At 41.0% G+C, this 27,770-nt stretch overlaps 1 protein-coding gene across 2 annotated transcripts; it reads right to left on the bottom strand.

The window, feature by feature from the left end:
• Window positions 1-1,313: 1,313 nt before the first annotated feature.
• On the bottom strand, window positions 1,314-27,742 carry LOC134189726 (PAN2-PAN3 deadenylation complex subunit pan3-like). 2 transcript variants are annotated; one of them, XM_062658089.1, is made up of 17 exons: window positions 27,556-27,742; window positions 27,377-27,468; window positions 21,430-21,491; window positions 14,125-14,304; window positions 13,921-13,968; window positions 9,712-9,816; window positions 9,592-9,646; window positions 9,463-9,533; window positions 9,282-9,369; window positions 9,109-9,225; window positions 4,150-4,270; window positions 3,900-4,094; window positions 3,608-3,835; window positions 3,420-3,549; window positions 3,283-3,347; window positions 2,060-2,198; window positions 1,314-1,685 (listed from the first exon to the last, which is right to left on the bottom strand). In XM_062658089.1, exons 1-17 carry the CDS (start codon window positions 27,681-27,683, stop codon window positions 1,521-1,523), a joined length of 1,989 nt encoding a protein of 662 aa, XP_062514073.1. In that variant the 5' UTR covers window positions 27,684-27,742; the 3' UTR covers window positions 1,314-1,520. The 2 variants fall into 2 exon arrangements, with proteins under 2 accessions (XP_062514073.1, XP_062514074.1); XM_062658090.1 differs by lacking the exons at window positions 21,430-21,491; window positions 27,377-27,468; window positions 27,556-27,742 and adding an exon at window positions 21,238-21,341.
• Window positions 27,743-27,770: the final 28 nt, after the last annotated feature.

The following is a 27,770-nucleotide window of genomic DNA, read 5'->3' as shown; positions in this document are numbered from 1 at the left end:
TAAGAACCTTAGTTTAGCTTGCTTGTCTCCTTGTGTGTGTGTGTGTGTGTGTGTGTGTGTGTGTGTGTGTGTGTGTGTGTGTGTGTGTGTGTGTGTGTGTGTGTGTGTTGTGCGTCCGTGTGTGTCAATATGCGGATGCTGCTGCCCTGCTGTCAACTACTACTGTAGATCAGGGGCTATGAGAGCGGTGACTGAATATATGAAGACAAGTCAAGATTTTCGTTTATCACTGAGTATTCCGAAAACTAAGGTGATGGCTGCAAGTAGGGAGGCATGTTCCCATACATGCAGTCCTATAATTACTGAACACGGTGACATTGAATATGTGCAAAATTTCACATATCTTGGATCCAAAATTGAAGCATCCAAGACATTTGGAGCTTTACGTAAAGATGTGTTTGAAGATAAAAATCTGACTACATTGCAAAGTATATCATGCTTGTGCGCTCTCTACACTATTATATGGCTCTGAATCGTGGACCCCTTTGAAGAAACATATTCAATTGAACTTTTTCATAATAGATGTCTTAATTCTGTCATGTCTTGGAATCTCTATCACAACAGTGGGAAATCTTATCTCAAATAAAACAATAAGACAAAGATGGGGAGATCCTGACACTATAAACATCAAACTTATAAGTCACCTTATGCAATGGTTAGGGCATTTGGCTCGAATGTCCAACCATCGAATCTTCAAGATGTGCTTCGAATCTATGGGTGGTTATCAGAAAATCGTCCACAAGATGGCCCTAAGAAACGCTGGCAAGACATAATTAGGAAAGACCTAAATGATCTGAACATTCCAGAAAGCTGTTGGTATGACTTGGCAAATATATCAAGATCTACCTGGAAAGACCATTACCATGCCAGTCTGGAGTCCAGTCAAGTGTCATCTGCAATGTTGATTACAAACTGTTGTCTGCCTTGACTGCTTCAGATGTTTCAGACGCATTAGTGACTTGAAGAGACACAAATGCATTGCTGAAAGAGAAAAACCTATACATCAGCAAAAAGAAGCCATCGAGTGCCAGACATGTAAGAAGTATTTAGAAGCAAAAGAGGCTATGCTGTACAAATGCATCCATATGCATGGGAAAACATTTTGTGAGTTTGTCTTTGTCCCCACTGAAGGGGTAGCGTGTCCGTTTAGATGGAAGCAATACAGAAGGAGGAGTGTGTGTGTGTGTGTGTGTGTGTGTGTGTGTGTGTGTGTGTGTGTGTGTGTGTGTGTGTGTGTGTGTGTGTTTATTCGGTACTGAACAAATAACAAGCAAAAATTGCATATAATTCTCTTCACTGAATGAGTTCTCAAGTGACTTGGTAATTTGTAGATGTTTCATGAAGGTATAATTTACTCTTTTTATTGAGCACGTAAATTTGTGACAGCTGCACTGCCTTTTCACCTAACTAAAAGAATAGCACTCCATAACGTCTACCTGTAAAATAGTTGCTAAATTTTAATTAACAAATACCATGAATCAAGTTCATATTTCAGATAAATCTAGACCAGTCATTGCCAACTAACTGGACAGCTCTGATGCAAACTGGACATCTGAATTGCAAGCTTGCTGAAGTTCAGTGAATGACGACGAAAGACAGTTATTCAAATGTTGATATGACACAACCATCACAGACTGCTCATCTCTTGACATAAGGCAAAGGCGCTCAGGTGAACTAGCATCCAGCTACAACAATGAAACATGACTGTACACCATGAAGACAATAAATCATCAATAATAATTACTAAGGCGACATGTCTATCTTATACTCCCGCAACACTACATGCATGCACAATTTGCTACGCAGGTATGTAGTATAAATTTCTACAAGCTTCTCGTTTCTTCGTTTAACTTAATACATGTAAAACACATTACAATGAAATAGTTACTACTGAGTTATATCAAACTGATGGTACAATAGGTACATGATTAACATTGACTTCCACTACCGGATATTTCTATTGTGTTAAAACTCTCCACTATACAACCTCCTGTAACTTTATTAGTAACATTAATTAGCCAAAATGATCAAATCATGACATAATTAATGTACTTTATACCTTGTTCAAGGTTTGGACAATATGACTCAAATCAAGCCATGGAGCACCACTGTCTGTCACTTGGTGAAACAAGTAGTCCCGAAAGAGTTTGAGCAGATAGCGATCTCCAGTTTCAGACCATGAATGATCTAAACCAAACCTGCAAAAAACCCAATTGATGCCTGTTTACATCTACTGACCTGTTGAACAAAAAGCATTATAACTACTACATACCCAATTTAAGCAACAACTATTGTTTGTAATTTCTTGCTTACACTAAATTTTGATTAGAAGTTTGGTCTACCATTGCATAACCATTTTCAACTACCCTTTGTAATATCTAGCAACAGTTGTTCAAATATCTAGTATTAGTAGATTCATGTGTGACACTTATTGCACATGGCAGAAGTACATACTTTGCTCACATTAATGCCTACACACTAGCAACTTCAGAACCAAGCCTGACCAGACAAATTTTCTTCAAGATTGCAATTACTTTACACTACTAAAAATGATTCAGTAGGCCTCAGTTTTTATGCCAATTTTGGCCATCTAGATCAATTTCTACTATACCTAGAACAGTTCTAAAGTCTCTAGTGTAAACGGGGTATTAGATACTGTTACTTCTTCTAATCAAACACTACCTTCAATGACAACTTTGGTATTCTTTCAGAGTTCACTGTCATTTTGACAGTGCCTTTAAATCTAGAGACTATCGTTTCAGCAAGAACAGCTGTGTATACACCTAACTAATTTCAAAGGGCTACTCCTGCTGCTGTTAAAGGTTGTTTGGTAATGCCTAATATGTCTACACCACTCAAATGTATCGTTTTAACTTGAAACCTCTAAATCATCTTGATGCTGACGCCTCCAAACTACATGTATTCCTCATCAAACTGCTTTACTGTTCCTTTACTTCAAGGAAAGCGTTTCTAATCAAATAATGGCAACTATTTCTATACAGTATCTTCCAATTCAAGCGTCTTCAGACCAAAGTGCAACTATTCAGGCCACACACAGTTTGCTCCTGTTGTGACCCCACATAGCACAATTGCAAAACAAAGTCAAATTCACACTTAACCAGTTTGGAATGTGATTGTAACTATTCTTAGTTCTGTACTGCAGCAGCAGATACCATATGCCTACCACAAAAAGTTTGTCAAATATCAAGCAAATAAGGCCAATTGCAACCTGACAATAGGTCAACCCCATGTCCACCAACTCTAACAAACAACTTTTCTCACTGTGGCCTTTCATTGATAACTCCAAGCTTGGCAAGCAACTTAAACAGACGGCCATTCTCTAGCTCCTGTACAAACAAATATAGTTCAATATGATTGCACTCTTGTGGCAAAGAACCACAAAAATGTAACTTCAAAACCTTGGTAAGTTCATTCTCCAAAAGATCATTATGCATCAAGCAATTCTCAACTTGCGTATAGAACCGAGCCCCAATCATTGGCATGACTTCATTAATAGATCGAACATGCTGCTGACCGCCCAGTAAATAGCTGATAAGGAAAAAGACTTACAATACTCAAAAATGGCCATGTCTAATAATCAACGCACAGAATTAAATTCTTCACATCACTGGAATAATTCATTGCAACAGTCTCTAGAGCCTTCTGCACATTCTCTCTCTGTATCGCTACCAAAGAGCTGTTACAAGCCAATGCCAGCAGAATCCTGCCCAGAGATAACAAATCATCCTGCTGATGTCGAGCCACAGTCGCTGAATTGTTAGCACCATTTTCATACTCAACAATATCCAGAAGACCAACACAACTCAGCCGAAGTCTGGTATTAGTAAGACAAATTTTAATATCATGAAGTCTAACAACAGTAACCAACTTAACTTTACCGTGATTGGCCACTGATGAGAATTTTGTTTGGAAATAGTACTCGAGCTGCAAGACCAGCATCGTGTATATTCCTCAGTGTACCTGTCAACTGCACAATATATGACCACAACAGAGCCTCAGGAATAAGACTCTGCCCTGAACTGTACAAATTGGTATGCCCTGTTCGTGGACCATACGGGTTGCTGCTTATGCCACTGCCTACACAGAATAACACTTGTTACATGTCAATGTCAGTTAATAACAGAACACGTGCCTCCAGGCACAGGATTTGATGGTCTCTGTTTATGCGGTGATGCAGGCTGCACTGAAGAGAAGTGACGTGACATCAAAGTTTCAGAACCAGCATGGTAGTCATAAACAAATACTGCAGCTACCACACAAATTAACACATCTACAAAGCTGTTGAAAGTGTACACAGCTCTAGCACATAAAAGTCTATAAACGTAATTACTGCAAATCCACAAACTTCTGTACATGACTATTTTCGTACACATCTTATTTTCGTACGGGCTTTAGCTAACTGAAAATATTTAGTGCAAGCTAGTACAGTAACTGTTTCATTCCACGTGGATCAGGCCGTCAGCATACACCATTCATGAGTTCTAAGCTACAGCAAGGTGGTATTCATGCTTGGCTCACGACAAAAGATATAAAAGAACTACTACCACTACCAAAGAGATCGTGCCAATTTGAGATCACTCGGCAGCTAAGCACAGAAAGAGAGAACAATATCACATCTATGACTCCAAGACTAGGCTGACCATTGTCCGAGCCGGTGAAAAAGGAGGACTTACGAGGGCATGTGCTCATCTGCAACTTTTTTTGCTGAATCACAGAATCACAGAATCACAAAGTCAACAGTTTAATCAATGCACAATGCATATCAAAAAGAGTTACTAGTATCAAACCAATAGCCTGAGAAAATGGTACAACTAGCAGAAAAAGGTCACAACAGACCCCTTTTTCTTGGACTAGCATTGGACAAATTGATGACATACTTGCATGCCTTGCAAGATAGCCGCTGTGTCGTCAACCAAAGGGTAGTGTTGGGGTGTGCATTGGGACTAATTCGAAAGTGCAAACAATCACTGCTGCAAGAACACCAACTGTCTGGTTCATTTTCATCTTCTGTTGTTGACATCGCTATATGTCTGTCAGTAGTTCGTGATCCAAGTCCTCCAATTCGCTTCGTCCTTTAGCCACCACTCTCCAACTTTTGTTTCAAGATTGGAATTGCTAGAAAATGTACTGAGAACAACAGATCCACGTTTATCTATTTAGATAACATGTAGTTTGGTGACAAGAAAATGCACCAGGTATCCATGGCAACCAAGATACGACTCCTCTGATATCATCTTCAAACGTGCCTTGAAGAAAGTAGTTCTTACTCCTATCTCTACTTTCATCAATCCTTTTTGTCTTTTAGGCTAACAAAAGACTACACCTTCCACTAGCTGCACCAAACAATCACTAGTTTCAAACGTGTTTGAAAACTAAACCAGTTCAAGAAAGTGTCTATTTCCACTAGGAACGTGAACATCCGGGATTTGCAAAACAAAGCGTCTAGGAATGCCTTATTTTGAAGAATTGGGCTGCCGTGTCACCAAGTCAGAGCAATTGTTGGTTGTCACTGATTCAGCATCTGCTAGTAGGAATTTACATGACGATGACCAAGGACACTGTCTTCTCTCTCTCCTCTCTCTCTCCCTCCCTCCCTCTCTCTCTCTCTCCCTCCCTCCCTCCCTCCCTCCCTCCCTCCCTCCCGCCCTCTCTCTCTCTCTCTCTCTCTCTCTCTCTCTCTCTCTCTCTGTAGCTGCTGATTTCTTTCCTCTATTTAACAACCCTTACATCTTTTAAGGCAATCCTATCCAAGCAAAATAGTCAATATCCACCAAAACGGCGTTGTCAAAAGCCATCTAAACAAGCGTGCTGCTGTCATGTGTTAGTTAAACCTAAACCACTTCACTAAAACTACTGCAAAACGAGTTTAGAAAATCGGTTTAGGTATAGAATATAACTGGTTTAGCACAGGTGGAAACAGGTCAATCTTAAACCAGTTTTGCTTAAACTACTTGCTAAACCGGTGTAGGCGCTAGTGGAAACACACCCACAGAGCCTTGTAATTGATGTTAATTGACAATAATTTGTATGGTATCAAGCAACAGCAAATTGTGCATGCCTTTGCCTCATTATTGTGTAACCTTGAAGGTGACACCTAATGCCAAAAAAAAGGATAGGATGTAATGTCAAGAGGAAAGAAAGCAAGAAAAATGCATGGGGGCAGAGAGCCAATAAGTGTGCAGCTCGATGATCAGCTTTATGAATTCTTCCAAGACAGGAGCCACTTTGGCCTACCTGTATCTAAGACTGTGCTCGTTGATGAGGCTAGGCGAGTAGCTAGGGAGCTCATTGTCGACTTCAAAGCAAGTGATGGATAGCTAACAAACTGGAAGAGACGCGTTGTGAGAATAAAAGGAAGAAGATGAACGAGTCACAGGCACTTCCTGAAACATACCAAGACGACCTTCTCGGCTCTCATTGGCAGATCATCTGGTTGTGTGAGAGAAATGATTACAAGGTTTTCAACATAGCAAACATGGATGAAACTATGGTCCGTTAGAACAGCATTGCTGACACAACTAACAACATTCGTGACGACAAGGCAATAAGGATACGATTAGTATCAGAGTTTATTTGTTTGAGTTTAGTGAGAGACTGCAACATTTTAATTAGCAATATCATAGTCTGACAGGGATGCTTAATTGAATTAATAGCAAGCGATGTTATCACCTAGGCGTCATTTCTTGAGCAACGCCCCATAATACTTTCCTTGGTCCCTGATGAACCACTGGGGGTGAGATCATACTTGCGTGAGTAGGGTATACTCCTGAGTTGAGAAAGGCAGTTGTAAGTGAAAACATTCCTAAGAAGCCCAAGCCCAACCCTACTTGAACTTGTGATCAAAAGGTCCCGAATGTTCACACTCACCAATTAGTATTCTGACAATAGCTCCCCACATCTCTAGAAACTGGACCTCCTTGCATTGAGTGAGTCTAATGGACCTGCGCTAACTAACCTCCTGGACCTTGGCCAAAGTCACCAAGAGCATTCCATGGTGTAACACATTGGGTGAGACCACATCTCACCCATTCCTGTACACACACACACACACACACACACACACACACACACACACACACACACACACACACACACACACACACACACACCTCCTCCTCATGTACAGTGCCACCAGGCATAACTGGCCATAACTTTCACGCACCCTACAGTGAAATTCCAAGGACCTATGGTAATGCCGCCAGCACACACGTGTTCGTTAGCGTGAGGTCTCTTCAGTAATCTAATTATAGGCCTATAGAATATTCTGGAAAGAAGATAGAAATGCAGTGTGTTGATTGGCTGAAGAATAGGCATGGCTAATTGCTGATTGGTTGACATAATCGACTGCACCCCAAGGACGTTTGCCTCTTGGTCGTAACCACACAACAGTCGCAGTTTGCATTACATGTTTGGGCTGATGCGAAGCGTTCGCGTACGAGTTGCAAGCGAGAAGTATTCAAGAATCGGCGGCGAGTTCTATCTGAGTAAAAACGGAGACGGAATAGTGGCTTTGCCGACGAACAGCAGACTCCCCTTTGAGGGACATCAAGATGTCCACTTTGTCGCTCTGTTTCTTCTGCTGAAGATCATGTGAAGACTTTTACGACCCCTACGACTTCTATGGACTGCCAGGATGTGGATTTCGGCACGAATGAGAGATTCGACGAGCTGATCCGTGACTGGCTTGCTACTCTTTCTTGTCGTGATCGGATGACAAGCTCTAGATGTGAAGAATTTATTGTTTTGTGCTGTCCTTGTACTCTAGGTTGAGTGAACTGAAGTAGTGTTACACATTATGTGAAAATTCTGTTGTAATAATTATTTTATTAGCATTAAAGGTGTAGCAACTAGAACAACAACTTCATTGTGTTGTAACTCTGTATTGAAAGTGTCTTTTGAAAATTGCCTCGATGAATTTTTGCCCCAACGTCTGAATAACATACTCGTTTACGTTCATTGCCGAGAGTTGCTGTTCAACGGACAAACACAACCGTAAACAAAACCCTTTCCGGGGACCCTTTCAATGAATATCTGCAAAGCAGAAGCTTTATTTTAAAATCGCGTCGATGATTTTAGAAAACAATATAACAAAGCTTTGGACTAAATTTCAGAGTTGTGCGTCTTTCTGACAGCGAGAAACGTGATAATATGTTCAAAACGTCAACATCACAGTTCCCCAAATGGGAGTCCCTTAGAAAGATCATTTTCGAACAAGAAATTGAATATAGAAACAGATATTTTATTTCTCCACATTGTCTCCAAATTTCAACGCAATTGCGAACGCCAAATTCTAATTACGTGTGTTTGACTTTCAAACCCCCGGATGGCCAGTTATGCCTGGTGGCACTGTACTGCTTCCGTCTAAACAGACATGCTACCCCTTCAGTGGGGACAAAGGCAAACTCACAAAAAAGTCTTCCCATGCATATCGATGCATTTGTGTACTGCATGGCCTCCTTTCCTTTGAAAATACTTCTTACAGGTCTGGCATGCAATGGCTCCTTTTTGCTGATGTATAGGTTTTTCTCTTTCAGCAATGCATTTGTGTCTCTTCAAGTCACCAATGCGTCTGAAACCTCTGAGGCATTCAGGACAGACAAGAGTTTGTAAATCAACATTGCCAGATGACACTTGACTAGACTCCAGGCAGGCATGGTAATGGTCTTTCCAGGCGGATCTTGATTTATTTGCTAAGTCATACCAACAGCTTTCTGGAATGTTCAGATCATTTAAGTCTTTCGAGCCAAATGCCCTGGCCATTGCATACGTCGCCTTATAAGTTTGATGTTTATAGTGTTAGGATCTCCCCATCTTTGTCTTATTGTTTTATTTGAGACATGGTTTTTCCAATGTGTTGTGGTAGAGATGCCAATACACACACACACACACACACACACACACACACACACACACACACACACACACACACACACACACACACACATGCACGTACGTGCGCACACACACACACACACACACGCACACGCACACACACACACACACACACACACACACACACACACACACACACACACACACACACACACACAACACACACCAGAGGCATGCAAGCACAAATTCACTTACAGTGGTCTTTAAATGTCTTTGTTTGAAAAACTTCCCTTAGAGTAGCCACACCAGAAATATTCAGTTTCTTCCATTGATCAATCAAGTGAGGAGTTTTGGCACCAGATAAGCGATAACCTAGTCATAGAACTATTCAACTACTGTTAGAGTCATCAAGACCAACTGCAACAAACCGTGAACTCTTCTTAGCATGTAGACCAGATTGTCTTTACTGTTGACAGCTTTGTAACATGTTGTAGTAAAACCCAAACTTCCAGGATTCTACAAGACATCGTTAACCCATTCAGCTATTAACAACTATTTACAAGTTATCCAAATTCACAAATGGATTAGTTTACTGTAAGCAGCACACACCATCTCTGAGGAGGCATCGATGGGTTCCAATGGACATACTGCAAAATATCGTTCTATATTCTGAGGACATCCTGCAAATATCAGAACAGCAATTACAGTAAGCAAAGCCACATTTACAAGACAAGATACTTGAGTCTTCCGGTGGTAGATACATTTGGCTTGCCAACTGACGAAAAATCAAATCCTACATCCCAGTGTTATTCCTTAAAGGCTTTACTGCACATCTAATATGCATCAACGACAACACACCTGTCTTATGCCTGCTGCTGTGTTATATCCTGCAGTAGTTGAATGGAACTGACCAACATGAGATGGAGGACCCATGAAAGAGTTGCTGTCAGCAAACACAGGAACCTGACAAATATTGTACAACCATACATTGTAGCATCAGTAAATACAACTATAGTACCAAAGTGCATCATAAATGAAAAGCATGGTTGACATGTGCGTGTGTGTGCGCGCGCGTGTGTGTGTGTGTGTGTGTGTGTGTGTGTGTGTGTGTGTGTGTGTGCGCGCGCGCGCTATAGCTCAGTTGGTTAGAGAGTCATCCTAGAGAGTGAGTACATCTGGGACCCATCAGAGTTGTAAGTTCAAGTCAGTGATGGTAAGCTATGGCATAATTTCTGAGCAAGAAACTCACACACACAATTGCCTCTCTATTGACTCAGGAGTAAAAATAAGTACCTGTTCGTTGACTGGGGATGGACAAGGCAAGACCTCTGACTTGGCAAAAATAATATTCTGCAGCAGACGGGTATACCCTCGTACCAGACTCTCTCCTTGCGCTGTCGTGCCCGGTTCCCAAATGACGCTGCATGCACATGCAAATAAAGATAGCTGTATTCCTTAACAACCCAGATATACTGATGTCTTTCGGAAAGTCTCCCTCTGACATGTTCTTCAAGTTCTCTAAATTATTATAGATTTAAGTTTTGTGCCATTTCCCATTACAGACAGAACAGCATATTGCAGCTTTCATGTCCTGTTATCTTTGACTCCACTGCCTTCACTCCACGCAAATCACACGTTTTAGTGTTTGGTAAATCAAACCAGAACGGGGTTTCATACATGTTGGCAATATTCATGATATTAGTTATCTGATTCTTTTGGAGTTTCTCCCTGACAAAGACAGAAACTGCTCAGCTAAAACTTATGTATTTCCACAATGTTTTGGCTTGAGAAGTAACAGTTCTAAACATTATCTTGTGTCTAATGGTAAACCTCTGCAACCAGCCATTTGATGCCTTGAAATTTCACTGCTTTCATTTGGGTAAATATCCTGGAACAATTTTTGGCCTTATGTCTTGATACACTTGCCATTCACCGTTATTCCATCTTTACATAAACCTGTAGGCCATTCCACTAAGGCTGTTTCTGGAAACTGGCATCTGGATTTGATTCCTTCTTTGTCGTGAGACAACTGGTGCCTGTTTCTCACTGAAAGCTGTCATTCTTCTTGCATAGTCGCAACCGCCTCCCTTTCTTCAACCAACACTGAAGACAAGTTCAGGGTACACCACTATCACATGATGAAAATCTGGCAGTTTTCTTATCAGTATCGGCTGATGGTGACTGTTCTTCGAATTCCCCTCAATGCTCCAACTCCTCTGCAGACGACGACATGTTGCAAGTTACAGACTGCACAAGCACTAACTTGCTGACAGTCATATCGAGGCTTTCATGCCGCCTATAAAGGTAGAGTTGCAGGATTCCTTGGTCGCACTTTCTGCTAACCTTGCTTAGAACAGTATGTGCTTAGAAGGGCATGCCCTTCTAAGCGGGGTAATACATTATAATTTGTTTGCCCACTTTTTAGTGCGTATTTGTTATGCGCAAAGCGTGGCTATGGACAGTCCATGGATTGTTTGTACAAACCATGGATTGCCAATACAAACCATGCACAACATTAAGCTACCCTAACCCTAAAATAACCCGGAAAAACTAGAAACCCATGATTGTCCATATCCACGGTTTACACATGACATATATATTAAGTGCACAAGATTCATTGACTCACTGCAGTCACAAAAAAAGATCACCCAACCTAATCACTGCAATTTGTTCCCAAAAATAAATAAAAAAGAAATGCCACGAGTAAAAAGTGTACAAGCTCAACAGTCCATAAGAGTTACAGCATTACTCCTTGATTAATTGAAATGAGAGCAAAACAGCAGTATGTTACAGCAGTATAAATCTGCCATTTTCTGCACACTAACAATTTAAACATAATTACCTATTCTGTTTTTGTCTTATAAGAATCATTTTACATTCTGCCTATTTCACATGTATTTGCAACCTACATGTAGTCCTTATCACTTGACATTATTGCTCTAGTCATACAACAAGATACAAAAACATTATAAATGTATTTTAGTAGAAATTAATGTCTACACAAACCAGCAAAAAGCGAACAACAAGTGTGGATAGTTCAATACTGTACCAAATTCAGGGTACCATGACTAACTCACACTGTTTTATAATTTTCTGTAATGGTGACTTAATTTTTTGCACTCTCAATTTGGTACAGTATTGCACACTTGTTTGTTTGCTTTTTGCCGGTTTGTGTAACCATTCCTACTAAAATACATTTATAATGTTTTTGTATCTTTTTCATTCACATTGTCATTCCCTGTTTGCATAAGAAATATCACATGAATTAACAGGACCCCTAGGAAGACTAGTCCTATTGTTGGCTGACATTGTATGTAGTTTGTGGTATCAATCTAATGTCATTGTACTAAAAATTTGATACATCCAATAAAAAACTATCTATCTATCTCTTTCTAATGAAAATCATACACATAGATTGTAATAACAGATTGTGTTACTTAGCTTAGCTGTTTGTTTGATCATGATTCTCCCATACGTGTCAACACGTTAAGTGTGTCTGACTTGGAAATTTAGCCAACTGTGGTGTAGCACTGTACAAATTTTATTCTCAAAGGTACAAAAGGCATACTATAAAAGTAGCTACGGTTCTCATCTACCTTTACAGCTGTTGCAGGAAATAAATTCCAAAACTACTGAATGCAATTGCAACGCACTACAACTATAAACACGACTCACATCAAAAAATTGCCAAAGAAGACACACAAAAATCAGCTCAAGTAGATTTCAAATCGAAAGACAGCCAAGTACTGCTCAGGCGCAGATATGTGATCTCTACACACTTCCTAATGTATGCGCTATGCCAACATATCTAACTACATAAGCCGTTACATAAACAAAGTCCAACTATCGGTACATCTTTTGAGAGCTTTATGTATACAACTCCTTGCATGTCTCATCATAAACGTTTCGTGGATCGCTTGAAAACAGAAACTGTTGCGAGTGCCAGCTATTGGAGCATGCAGGGTTTCCCCAGAATTAAAATCAGACAGGGCAAATTATTAATATTAATATATTGTTATTAATATTAACATGTGGTTAATATTACTGACAGAGCTACTGACGGTACAGTTGAACAATCAGTAGAACAATTGGTAATAAAAGTTAGATGAAACGATACGTCTAGCATGGACAGTAAAGAGATCTTCAACCACAAAGTGGGAGGACAATGACAACTAATTTAGATTAATTTCACAATAACGCTTAAAGAATGCAACTACATGCCTGTTTGACAGTTGATGTCAAAACAAAAGGGGTCTGAAGGTGGAACTTCATAGCTCACTTTATGAGAAAGCTGCACACAAAGCTGTACACATACACCTATTTACCTATTTCTATTTACCATTGTCTCCACCTCTTCATGTGCCTTCTGTATGCATACAAATAGATAGAATGTTCATACCCATGTAGAGAGTCCTGAGATCCAGAAATTTTCTCGCGTTGTTGGTAAATACTTTAGGACTACACACTTAAAATCCAAATGGGGCGGCCCGCCCTGCTAAAAGATCCTGGGGAAAACCCTGAGCATGTGCAGTGACACTTCCAAAATGGCAGAGACCACGCCACACTACTCAAACAAAATTGTAATAGCCGTATTTTGCAAACTGATCGCAAAACGAAAAAGGCTTCTGCCCAGGATACTTTGCAGCAAAGAAACGTAACCACTTCAGTCAGAGAAAGCAAGCAAAATGAGAAAAACCGTCTAAAAAAAGTCAGTTAGTTGGTCAGACAAAACTGCAGTTTATTACAAATACATTTAAAAACAAACCAAATGGTTCTAGACGTTCAAACTTGACACACATAGAGAAGAAAATCAAGAAACTTCAGCAAAGCTAATAGTTTTTGCACTAGTGCTTCTGAGCCAAGATAGAGTAAGGGCCAAATGAGCTTATATATTGACACCGCCAACCATTCCTAGATAGTGACTAGGTATATTCGTCACTATTAATAGAAAGAGCAATCGAGAAAGCCCAACAATTAACAAACATTCATCTAAAATTTTCATTTTCAAATCAGTATGTCGAAAGAATAAAAGTTGTAATGCAATAAAAGCATGTTCATTGTACTCACCGCTTGTGAGCCTTGTGGATAAAAGAATGTAGTTCCTCCAATATATTCCTATGAGACAACCTAATCAGCTCACATGAGTAGTGCGTGCGCGCGTGCACGCACGCACGCACACACACACACACACACACACACACACACACACACACACACACACACAGCACTGCTATCTATCACCACCACTGCCACTACACATAGAATTTTGACCTGTGCTGTTGCCGAATATTCCACTCTTTGGCCTGAGTTACTGCCTCCAACACCACCTTGCGGCCTTGGGTGATTGTGACCAGGTACCATAAAATGTGATAGCCCACCAGCAAACTGATCACTTGGGTATGAAGGTGCTGGAGATGCATACACAAATTCTTGACCAAGCATTCCACCATCCTACAAGAAAAAGGATTAGAATAAAATTCATACCACAACGAAACATTACCGTGTGAATAACTTATTAGCACACTTTTATTTCCTATTCCATGTATCTTTCCAATGATAGCATCATCACTAAGCCCATGTAAAACCTTACAACACTAAGCAGTCAAACAGCAAAAATAAACTAGTTAAACTAACCTACTGTCATAAAAAGTTGGTTGAACAATTTTTCACAACTTTGCACTGTGTAATTATAGACTGTATTTTAATAGTTGTTCAGTTCAACAACAGATTAGAAAGTACACAATGTGAAGGTTATAACAAAGGCAATGGCCAGCTCACCAATATCTGTTTCAGTAAATCACTCTCGCGTGTATAGAAGAACAAGTGCAACATCACTGAATAAACAATTACCAAGAGACAAGAAAAGTAAACTGTATGCAAGACACACCCTAAGGATGATGCATAGTCAACTCCCCAAAACGGCAATCACATGTGTAACACTTCATGGACTTCAGTTGACAGGCATGTCGAGACAATGGCCAAGTATACTACTTACAATGGCTACGACAAATTAATTACTATAATACAGCAAACTCCCAGCTAGGGTACGATTCAACTAGCCAGTTGTTATTGATCAACTTTTACTGAACAGTCAGAACAACACTATACTGTCACCTGTACCACCTAGCTGCATTACATCACCTAGATCCCTATCACCAACGCGATAGCGTTGGTATGTAGGGTTGAGTTCGTGTTCAGTCTCTCTAAGAGCTGAAATCAGTATCAACCATTTATGCTACAAAGCTGATTTCTATACCAAACCTCTGCACTTGCAACGAAGCAGGTCCATGACTACTCAAATTTGTCATTGCGGTGCAAGGTCCCCTCTCGAGGGATCAACCCCCGCATACAATTTCTCGATGACCCGAACACTACACCTCCCAGTTCATTCACATACACCCACACCAGTCCCGTGTAGACTGTGCGTTGCCCTCCACAACGCTTCCAGCAATTGAAGACTTTATGCTGATTGAAGCCACTCTTCTACCACTAGCGTTTCTCTCTAAATTCTGATTGCATTTGCACCAAATCCAACCTACAAGTTTCCTGCACTGAGTGCTACACAGAGAGTGTGTCGATTTCTAGCCTCACTGTCCACCTCGCCAATTGTATACTAAACATCTGCTCGGGAACATCGTTACCGCTGTGCATCTACACTCATGCAGAAAGAATGCAAACAAGTATTAGAAACATTTTTGAAAAATGTAGGGTTGCCGTACAAAAAAGAATAGAAACAAGACCATGTAAGGGTGTGCTGTGACATCTTTCGTATACAGACTAACTGAGCAATACATCATCCCTACATTGCACTATTTTCTAATTAGAGACACTATAATGTGTTTTATACCTTACTAATTAGAAAATGGTGCAATGCAGGGATGATGTATTGCTCAGTCAGTCTGTATACGAAAGATGTCACACCACACCCTTAGATGGTCTTGTTTCTATTCTTTTTCGTACGGCAACCCTACATCTTTCTCATTTTTTTCAAACTGTTTGTAATACTTGTTCCTAGTAGTGTTGCATCAGTTCTTTTCATTCTATAAGCATCTTTCTAAACATCCTTCTCCTTCTTACAGAGTTTGCATCTGTGTATGTAATAATCTGTCATTCCGTAGAAATAAGGAACACCTGAGTTTGTGCAACACATCTGATGAAGTCAATTGGAATATATTACATGTATTGACTTGTCTTCACTTAATTAACTACTGTTACATTTCTCCCCCTTAGCTCTACTGTGTTCTCACAGGTTACGTCAAGTTGTCCAAAGGCCAATGAAGTAACCTTGCAAACAAGCAGGCTGATGTCTTACACAGTAGAGGTTCAGCATCGCCATGACCAACTGAAGACGTGTTGACATTCCACATCTTGTTCTCCAACAGCACCATCCTCATCGTCATCTGGTAGATAATCTGTTGTAGGTTCTCGTATGACCGTCTGTAGTTGGCTGTGTGTTATCGATAGTGCATGGATACTCAGACTGAAGCTGGTTTTAGACAGTTGTAATGTACTCACCTGTGTTTTCCTCCAGTTAATTTGTAGTTCAGTAGGTCCAGGGAACACGACACAAGTAGTGCATGGACCTTCCCATGGTAGGTGAAATTTGGTCGACACTCCAGGTTGGACAGTAGGGTTATGAAAGTACACTTGATCTTCTTTCTATATGGTAGTGAGGTGATGAGGAGTGTTGTAGTTATAAGTCTGTCTGGCTTGAGCCCATACAATGTTGAGTACAGCAAATAACAAAGATCCCTGAGTTGTCGTTAATTGTAGTCGCATGCCAAATTCTGTTACTGGAATAGCGTTTGAGTGTCCAGTGCCCAGAAGCACTAGACCAGCTAGTGGTCTAGGTTTTCTATCACGAAGTAGGCTGAATGAACTTGCTCCTGTTGATGCAAGCTTGCATGCTCAAATGTAGAAAAAATTGTGGGATCTGCAAGTCCCAATTATTCAAATTATCGATGTATTTAGCTAGTGTATTGATAGCTGTCTGGTTATGCCTTTCCACAAGACTGTCTCCCTGTGAGTACCACGAGGTTGTTCTCATCTTGTAAATACTGAGTAACTTGCACACGTGTGCAATTACTGTGCTTTTAATGTTGCGTCCTTGATCACTGTGAAGTGACCTTGGAATTCCATGACATGATACAATGTCATTCACCAGTGTTTGTGCAACTGTGTTTGCCAGTTGATTGGGCCAGTAACAAGAGCGTCTACATCCATTTTGTAAAATAGTCGCATCAGACTAGTAAATACTCAGGATGTTGTCGAGAGTGGACCAACGAAGTCCATGGCCAATGCTTCCATAGGCCCGTGAGCAGAAACAGGTTGACCAGCACGTGAGGTTGTTTACGCCACTGACACATATAGCATGACTGAATGTATGCGGCAACATTGTCTAGGCATCCTGGCACCAGAATTGATAACACAGAAAAAAATGCTGTCTTGTCACTGACAAAGTACCCACTTTCATCATGAAGTCGCCTCAATGTGTCTTGTCTCAGTTGGATACGAAGTACTTTATGTATTTGTGGATGACTACCAGTAGATGGCACATGGCAGACCAACCCATCTATCAGGCAAAGCCATTTCCGCTGATGCAGATACTGACGTACTGATCGGTTGGCTGTTCATTGCTCAGTAGATAGCAGCTTTATGGTGGTGTTTTCAAGTGCATCTTTGCTTCTAGGCTTCATCCTCCTTTTTAGCATTGAACCAGGTCAGGATGTCTACCTCCGGTAGAACAACGGTAAACACATATTGTTGTACACTTGACACCGTCGAAGCATATGGTAAGAAAAGATTGTCTAAGCATTCAGTACCGTCATCTATCTGATCTGTTTCCAGATGATGAGGTAACAGAAGCTAAAGCATCAGCGTTCTGATGTAGCAACCCTCTTTGGTACTCGATGTTGTACAGCATAGTTTTCCAAGGCTAAAACCCATCAAGCCATCCTCCCTATTGGTTCCTTCAGGGATCACAACCATGTTAACGGGCAATGGTCTGTAATGAGAATAAACTTCTGCCCATATAAGTAGACTCAAAAGTAATGAGCAGTCTAGACAAAGCCAGTGCTTTCCGCTCTGTCGTGGAATAGTTTTTTGCTGCCTTTGTGAGAGAACTGCTATGGCATAGGCTATGACGCATTCCCGGCCATCTCCGAGAATCTGGGAAAGAACTGTTCCGATTCCCATATTGTTTGCATCAGCTGCATGCCAAAACTCTTGCTTGAAGTTTGGCAGAGAGAGGATAGGTAAATATATAAGAGACGCCTTCAACAAGTCGAATGTCGCTTTGCAGTCTCATGTCCATGCAGCACCCTTCTCCAGTGATCGATGGAGTGGGGTGGCTATGCTCAAGAAGTCTTGTATGAAGTGCTGGTAGAAGCTACTAATGCCTAGAAAACTGCATAGCTCTTTAATGAGGTGGGGTTGGAGTTGTAGCCAAAGCAACTACTTTCGTCTTGTCCAGTCAGATCCCTTCTCTGCTGACGATGTGCCCCAAGCAAGACTGCCAACTTTGTGAAGTCACACGTGCAAATGTTCAAACACCAACTTCAATTTCCACATGTGCTCATTAAACATTATTTAATTAAGAAAAGGTGATAACTTCATCAAGCAGAGTTCTAGCCAGGCATGCTAAGGCGTAGTGGCCCGCTACGCCTTCAGACCTGCCCGCTACGCCTCCAGCGTACTGACTAGGCATAGATAGTGTCTCTGTTCATACCTGTGGAACGTTTATACAGTGAGAATGAGGTAGAAGGTGAAGACTTGTCAATCATGAGTCTCTAATTGCATACCTATAGTATTGTAATTGGATTTGTTGCCTAGTAATAGTAATGAGAAACACTTAGTTAAGAATGTAATCCATACCCTACTATCAGTTTGCCAGTGCCTCAGTGTGATTTGTAGAGGCTGAGTTTCAGTCAGTACATGTACAGCAAAAGTGGACGGTTTATATCCTAAACCACTCCCCAAACCAGCAGAAATTTTTCTTTCAGAAACTTGCATGGACAACAAGTACATGCCGAGCCCACGTGTCAGACTTATGTGTCACCCATACTGCTACACCTTCCAAAAATCCTGGTAGACAAATATGTATCGATCTGCAAGAGTTCTCGTTCTATTAATCTCTGAAAGATAGCAGGCGCATTCATCACGAGACTAAAAGACATCACTGAAACTTGTATAAGCTTCACTGAGTAAAAGCAGTCAGGTGCCAGTCAGCAAGACCCACTTCCACTTGCCAGTATCCACTAGTCAAGTCCAAAGTACTGAACAAGCAAGATCCCAGTTGGCTAGTCGAGAGCTTCATTGATCCAGTGTCATGGCTGAGTCATTACAGTCACCAAGTTAAATTTTCTGTAATTCAACACAAAAGCAAAGGCTTCCATCCTTCTTCTGTACCCTCACTACTGGTAACAACCAGGGACTACGTAACTTGTCTATGACTCCATCTAAGAGCATCTGCTCAACTTGTTTGTCTACAGCTTCTCTTGTCAAATATGGTAGTCGATGTTATGTGGCCTCTGCTTCACTGGATGGACATCACCAGGTGGAATTTCATGATGCACTACTTTAGTTCACCCGAGTTTGGCATCATCATGTGTAAAGATGTTGGAATACTGTCTAAGGTGGTTGTCAAAGTGACATTCTGCTTTCGGCTTAGAGATGATGGTGTAGAAAACTGATCAAGCAATCCCCGTCAGACAATATTCTTTCAGGTGGAGATTGAGACTTCATGTGTGCAGTCATTGTTGCCATTTTTTCTGTTTAGTTGAGTTCAGCAAGCCTAGCTCCTTTACACAGATTAAGAGTACTGTCTAATGCCATGAGCTGCACTGGAACGATGTCAAGCGTATTATCGACCAAGGCTTTTGCAACAAGAATTGCTGTCTGCTCTGAGAGAAACTGTGTCCCTTCCTGGAGGTAGCTATCGACATCAGCAATCAGTTGCCCTCGGTCATCCATAACGTTTGCTACAACGACGGTGATGTGGCCTTCTTCCAAAGTGACATTGTCTGCAAGCGTAAACAGTCTTTGTCTTTCCCATCGTAATAGTTTTTTCTTCCCAAAGTCTATCCACAGCTTCCTTGCATCTGCTCCGAGTATAGAGCTGGATCAAATGTCGGCAATAAGAAACTTGAGATCTCCACAAAAATGCCATTCCAAAAGCACTTTGACTTTAACAGATTCCAGAATTATCTGTCAAAGTTTTGCCTGTTGACTGGCTCAGTAGTAAATTCTCTACGTAAAAAGGACACTGTTGTTCCAGTGTCAACCAAACAGTCTGTGATATGTCCTCCAATAATGACTGAAGTTCACACAGCCGGTGAAACACAAACGCTACTGTATTCCATTTGAGATGGGTGAGTAACCAATCTGTTGTGATTGACACCTCTCTAGAGTGACTGTAGACGTTGACTATTCTCTTGCCACTGACCAGCTACTTGCTGTGCTGAGTAATATAACATCTTTGTGGTTCATTCCCATTTAATTTCAATTTTAAAATAATAAGCCCCAACCCACTCTCGTATGCACCTACTGGTCTGCATTTCTTTTCATACTGGTTTAGGAATAGAGCTTTAACTAAGAAAGGTAATTTGCACATGACAAAATTCAAGGCGTATATCTATAATTCCAACTTCTGTAAATTTGTGGTATTACTGGTATAGATGAAGTTTATCTTGTACCTAAGCTGGCATGCCAGTATAGAAAAGGCCATAGTACAGCCAGGTATGTGAGATTGGCTAGAACATAGAAACATTCTATTGCAGATGAGTCAATGTGGCAAAAAATGAGCACATAGTTGAAGCAGGGACACAGCAAATGACAAAAAGTTGAAAACACTAAAGTTGACAAAAACAAAAAGCACTAAAACCCTCGGCTGCTACCCTGTTGTTCTCTTGCTCCTTACCTGTATGCCAGCTAGACTGTAATTATTGTTTTCTCACTAAACATTTACTGTAGCAATGTGCCAACACTTAGATAATTGGTGGCATCCGATCTCATGACAAAATTTAGCACAGGCTACCAAAGACCTTGATATGCAGAATCCTTAGCCTTGCATATAGGCCCGGTATACAAGACTGGCTGTGCTATTGGGAAACGTTTAGGAGTCACTGTAATTTTCATAAGTCAAAAGTAAGAGTGAACAGAGAGTAGACCGAAAGATGCAGTTGTAGATCGCGATGCTAAAATAATACCAGTGATAACAATCTAACCCTAACTCGCACGTTGCTGGTTGGTTGTTGGTCTATACTGGTGTTACTGTACCCTAGCATTACATGCCTCGGGTAACATAATGAAACATAATAGTACAATGGTTTACCCGTAGAGCAAGAATAGAAAAAAGTGATAGAGTGAACTGAGTACGAGTGTAACCTGCAGTAGCTGTTGTGTAAAGTAGCTTGTATTTTGTACTTCAGTTGCTTATCATCAACAGGCACATTGGCCCTGTATTTGCAGCAGGCCCAAATGAGGATTATACATGTGCCAGTAATCTGGCAGACATTAATAAGAAGCAGAAGGTGCAGTAATACAGCATAGCCACTAGCAAATAACATTAAGTCTTACTTGTTTCCCACCACTAGCCAGTGACATCCTTGAGAATCCAGCCATCATTTGCTGTCCAGGTCCTGCACATACAACACCATCCAACAGTCACATATACTCATTTACATAAGCATGTTGTTGTCTGTCTACCCTATGTATTTAGAATCACCCCGTGTTAACTACTATCAAGTCAACAGTGCTATCTGTTTGTCCACTTACTGTATTACCCCCATTCTGTTGTATGCCAGTATAAGTGAGGTTTACGAAAACGTACATGCAGCAGTTCTGGTAACTAAACCAGCATGCCGGTATAGGGTGGGCAAGTGCCGCCACGATGGGTGGTACTGGTGAAGGTGAGGCGACAAATATTAACATCACGCACACGTATTCCATGATGGCAGAGATGGATGGCATTTTGAGAGATACGAGAGAGAGACATAATTGCCATGGAAGAGCATCAAACAAGCACTGGAGACCACGGTCTAGCATGCGGAATGAAATCACATACCATTGCCATGAAACTGAGCATACTTTGAAGCAGTTGTTTGGCCCCTCATTTTGCTGCATGCCGGTATACTGACACCCTGGTCAACTTCAGCATGCAGCAAAGCAAAATGTGATAAGAGAAATTGAGAAAGGGAAGTCTCAATGTTATGAGATTTTTAAACTGCGAAGTCAGCTATTGGAGACATTTGGAAAGATGAAGAAAGATCAGTTGCCAGGTGTTCGGTGCAGAGGACCCAACTGTCGCCAAATGGCGATGTATTGTACGCAGCTCACAGTTTCCTCTCTTGGATGACGCGTTATTGGTGTGGTCTTTACCCTCTGAGGTACGGATATTTCCTAGTTACGGATAGTGCCCGGTCCCGAGGTGCCCGGATAACTGAGGTATTAGTGTAATACGGTAAGCTCTGTATCTTGCAACAATATATAATAAATTGACCAATTAAATTAATTAAATCATCATCCTGTTTGTAGCAGCCTCCCAAAATGCAACACGTTCAACTACAAATTGACTAAATTGTAATTTGTTAAATTACTAGCAACAATTACTAGCAACAACAAACAGACAAAATAAATACTAAATGGTACACACCAAAAGACCTAAGCAAGATTGCAGAGTGTGTTAATTAACACACTGATTGATTGATTTTAAAGAGCAGCAGTGTTATCACCAGTTGTCATTCCTTTGTTCCTCATCTGCCCAAAAAACTACCCACTATCCATATTACACCAGTGCCTGGCACCTGCCTGTCTGTTTGTCCATCCGATCTGTCACTACATCCAATAGAGTATACAGTGCAGTTGTTCATAAACAACACAATAATTCAGGTCCAACCAATAGATTACATGTAAAGTAAATAGGTAGATCAAACAAATCAAACTCTTGCACGAGATCTAAGTCCTTAAAATAAACACTAGCAGGACCCAACCTATGAGCGGTGTGTTTGTCTGCATGCAGCACAATGTATTGCATTCAATGGAATAACAGAACAGTTGTGTACGTGATCATATTAACTTACCAATAAGAATGGCAAGGGTAAAGCTGAATACAATACACCTCAAGAAAAACAACGTTCTGAGTCAATGTTTTGGTGTCGATGATTCCTTGTCTGGTGGTGTCTTTGATATTCATGTAGATATCTCTGAATAATCGTGCATGGGGAAAACACAACGTAAAGTCCATTAGTGAACACTGGTGCTAATTCCAATTTTGCTAAAAGTTTGACCCTGAGCTTTGTTAATTGTGATGGAATATGCCAACCTTACTGGAAATTAATGATGCTTCAAGACAAATGTTAGGTTGACATTAGATGGTGCTATTTTTATGGGTGGTATTAGAATGCGTTGATGGCTGGGTGTTGTTCATGCCTCTGCACACGCTACCGCAACAGATCGTAAGCCGCAGGCCTGGTGAGCCAGGCTACAGTCTGCTCTGACTACAGCCGGTGCATCTTATACTCTACGTATACCAAAATGACAAGACATAGCAAGCAAGTGCACATCACATCTGCATACTTGCTTAACTGAATAAACAAACTCCCGCACATCTCATTTCAGACCAATATCTCATTTCGCTCAGTCTAAGCAAATCCGACTCAGCCGTTCATCTCAAACAGTTGATCTCGACCTGCCCGCCCGCGTTTCACAAAGATCCGAGACCGTGTCGTGTCAGTCGGCACCTTAAGCCTGGTTCACAATACACCTCACTTCGCGTCGTCTCGCATCAAAGGAGGCCATTTCCGATGCGACGCGTTGGGTAGGATTTTTTCCTATTCCAGCGCATCACATCGGAAACGGCCCCCTTTGACGCGAGGTGTATTGTGAACCAGGTTTTACTTACAAACATGTAGACAGACAGAAGTGAACAATCGCATATTATAGTATAGGATTCTAAACCAAACTATGTACCAACTAAAGACTTCGGCAAACCCTTGGTAAAATGATAACTTGACAAACCTTATATACGTAGCATATTGCTACAGCAAGCCCACATAACCATTCTAGCTGCTCACATTTGCCACATGCAGTGAGTTGCATGCCAATTACCATGTACCATAATGATTGTATGCAAGAAAAGGGCTCATTTTACATCACTTCAAATCAAACATCAACCACCGCAGACCATACTTGTGCTTTTGCCAAGTCATTTTCGCTGAAGATAACAATTGGCAAAACTGACACATGCATAGCAGAAACAAATACACACGTGCTTGATCATCACCAAAACGTTTAGAAATCAAGACAAAAAAGTTCATCAACTCTAAATACAGTTTAACAAATGACAACCTCGAGCACTATTTCTAGTATTTAATCTTCAGCTACTGGTGCCATCTACTTCTTAACACATAAATCACACACATGCAGCAAGCACTCAATGTAGCAAAGCCGAATATGAATCTAGATCCTCTGTAGCTTGCCTATTTCTTGCTGAGACATTCCCCTCCAAAGCCACCCAGACCGATGCATGCCAACTCACAAATCGAAAGTGGCAGTTTCTGATAAGCCTACTAAAATACTCTAAAAATCCATTACATAGCTAATGATAGCAGATAACTACAGCACAGCTGTGCTATACATTACTAAAAACAACATTTGCTCCTGACAGCAACCATACTTTCTTAAAGTGAAGTGCAAGCACAATGAAAAAGCATTAAACTGCTAAACCTTCGGCTGCTGACTAATTTTGATGGTACAACTAAGAACAGCTACTTCACACAGAAATGATATGCATTGACTATAGACTGCCAAGTGTACAGTGCACTGCTGCAGAGCATGAAGAAAAGGGCTGGACACATTGACTAAAACATGGGATTGTTGACATCTGATAGCTATTGGATTCCTCTGGAAAGCATGCAGACATCTGACATGCTAATTAATTAACACCAGCAATAACTATGAGTGTATGGCATTCCAATTTTCAGCCAGCCAGCCGTTTGTCTGCAGAAGTATTACTGTAACCCTAGTGCATGCATGTCTTGGGTTAATAATTTGAGAGTCAGTAAATCACCGTGACAATCAGTACACCTCCAACACAGCATATAATGAAATTCATTCCAGTAAAGACTTTGAACATAACTTTGAGTTTGACATAGACATACAAGTAAGTTTATGACTATTGATTCCTCATTGTGGTTCCTAAACATGTGTTATCTAGGGGTACTTTCATATCATAAAGGCAACCAAGCAAGATATAATAATCGATTCTGTAGTTTTTGTGACATCTCTCACAATTAATTAAAACACAAATATCATGAGGAGACAACCAAACTTTTAACCACCAAGGTATAACAGTTGGTCTATCCTTATAAGCAGGATTTTAATAGTGTCAATGTAGTGAAAGTGGATACAGCTAATCGTTACACCATGCGTCGACATTCACACTTGTATGTACAAATCCTTGTGCAAAGTATATTGTATAAGATGATTATATCCGACTGGCCAAACCAGATAACAGAAGACAGTCTCAAACCCTACTGGTGACGTCAAGAGGAACAAGGGTGTATGAAATGTATTTCTGGTACTCATAGATAGCCACTCCAAGTGGCTTGAGGTGTTTCTGATGAAGTCAACTACTTCACAGAAAACAATGGAAGTGTTACGTCACTTGTTTGCAAGATACGGATTCCCTCATGAAATCGTCAGCAACAATTGCCCCAATTTACCTCTGAGGAGTTTGAGACCGTTTGCCAACAAAACAATATCCGCCATACGTTGCTACCACCTTACCACCAAGCCAGCAACAAAGTAGCAGAATGGGCAATAGAAGTCGTCAAGCAAGCACCACCTGGCCCATAAACACAAGGACACCAGATTTCTCTGCAGTATCACAGCACACCACACAGTACTACTGGAAGAACACCGGCAAAGCTATTCCTGGGCCCCCAAATTTGAACAAGGTTCAGTCTCCTCAAACCAGATCTTCGTCAGACCATTGAAGACAAACAAGCCCCACAGATACAGCGCCATGATGCTACTCGAGTGAAAGAACGAATGTTTCAGACAGGAGACAGTGTGGCTATAAAGAACGACAGAAGAGGTCTATGGATCACAGGGATGGTAGTGGAAGCCAATGGACCTTGCACGCATATACTGCGAGCACAAGGGAGCAAGTGGCACATGCATGCGGATCACATGCTACCATCCACCATTAAGGGAGGAGATGAGAATAGCACCAACCAGCCAAGCATAAAAAGGAGGACAAGTCAATGAAGACATTGAACTTCCGAATCAGTCTAAACTTCCCCCACCTTCAACCGCAGTACAAGTACATATACCTATACCGATAATAGATACCAAGAACGAACAAGAAAACAGCGCTACAGCGATTACAGCCTAAAAACTGAAGAGACTACCAAAACAAAGAACAAACCAATGATGGTGACACAACAATGCCCAACCAGGCTGTGGAAACCAATGGTGAAAATAAACTTGAGAGGAATACTCTAGTATGTTAGCTGGGCGTGATGACAGAATTAACGGGAGAGGGGGTAATGACAGTAACAGGGGGAGTGACAGTATATTGAGCACATGTGCATTGTAGTACATAAGTATTAAATTGTGTTCATTACAAGGGTTGGTCTGAGTCTGGGATACGACAAAAAGCATAAAGTTTGGTTACATTTTGTCTGGTCACAGACCTCCTGATATAAAACCTGCACATGCCTCATAACCCAGGTAACTCTACTAGTTTCTATGAGCCCAAACTTGTGTTTAATGGGGTAGTGTTTACCAAAGTGCATCTACCAAAAAAGAGTCAAACAAATGTACCCATAACACAGGCTCCCATGCACTACCCCATGTACACTGGCAGTCGAGAACAGTTCCCAGTAGCAATATCAAGCTAAGTGACAGTAATTAACTGCAAACAGCCACAACTCTAGTTTCTTCCATAGAAACTACACCTAACCAACAGCTTTCTTTGGTTGGCCAAACACTTAGCAGACAGCTCTGCAACCTGGCACCTAGGAGATATCTCTCTGTAGTGTAGCATGTGCAGAAGATGAGCTAATTGGAAAGAGATGTTAGCTTATTTCATGTTTGCCAGTTGTTTGTTTTTAATTTGATGCCTATGACATTTCTACTGACATTAATTAATTAATTAATACGTAGAAGACAAGTTGAAACAGTGAAAGATTTTAATTAAAGTAAATTCTGACGTAACACAAAGAGAATATTACGCCGTTTCACACCAAATGATTAATTAATCCACATAACTACTTCAAGTTACACGCTGAGCATGCATGTCTGTAGCAGTTGTCCTATGAAGTCCTTCATTTGCTAGTTTTGGCTAATAGCTGCCTAGTTAGTGAGCTTAATTAAACCATAAAAGCATGTACAGCAATTGACGGTTTGTCTAGACGTTCGTGTTTCGAATCTCATTAATTTAGCCAATACAAAATTACAACATATAAAAACCGTCGCGTACATTGAGACCGCCAATAGTGTTATTATGCACGCTACGTACCAACTTGTCTCTGATTGAAGTCTCTAAACACCGGATTACGACTGTGTTTATATCCGGGATATTGATACGAGGCTCGAATGTTTGGCCTTGTTCTGCAAGATGCAAGCAACATGAACGCACAACCAACACGACAGACCAAAAACATGCACCACAAGCAATAAGTGGTATACGCAACATACGTTGGCATGGAAATACCAGCCTGGGATGGAGCAAAGGGTCCGTTCTCAACGAATCTCGGCCGATAGCTGGTCACGTTAGCGCCATATTGAGGTAAATATGCACCTGGAACGGAAACCTGTTCTTGCATAGCCGGGAGCAGACGGAGCGTCGAGAAGAGGCGCGCCTTTGTCCTCTTGCGACCGTCTGCAATAGCCTATTAAGTATTGATGTTGAT

The sequence above is a fragment of the Corticium candelabrum genome, chromosome 14 (assembly GCF_963422355.1).
Source record: "Corticium candelabrum chromosome 14, ooCorCand1.1, whole genome shotgun sequence".
NCBI lineage: Eukaryota > Metazoa > Porifera > Homoscleromorpha > Homosclerophorida > Plakinidae > Corticium > Corticium candelabrum.
This window is presented reverse-complemented; position numbering and strand designations above follow the sequence as displayed.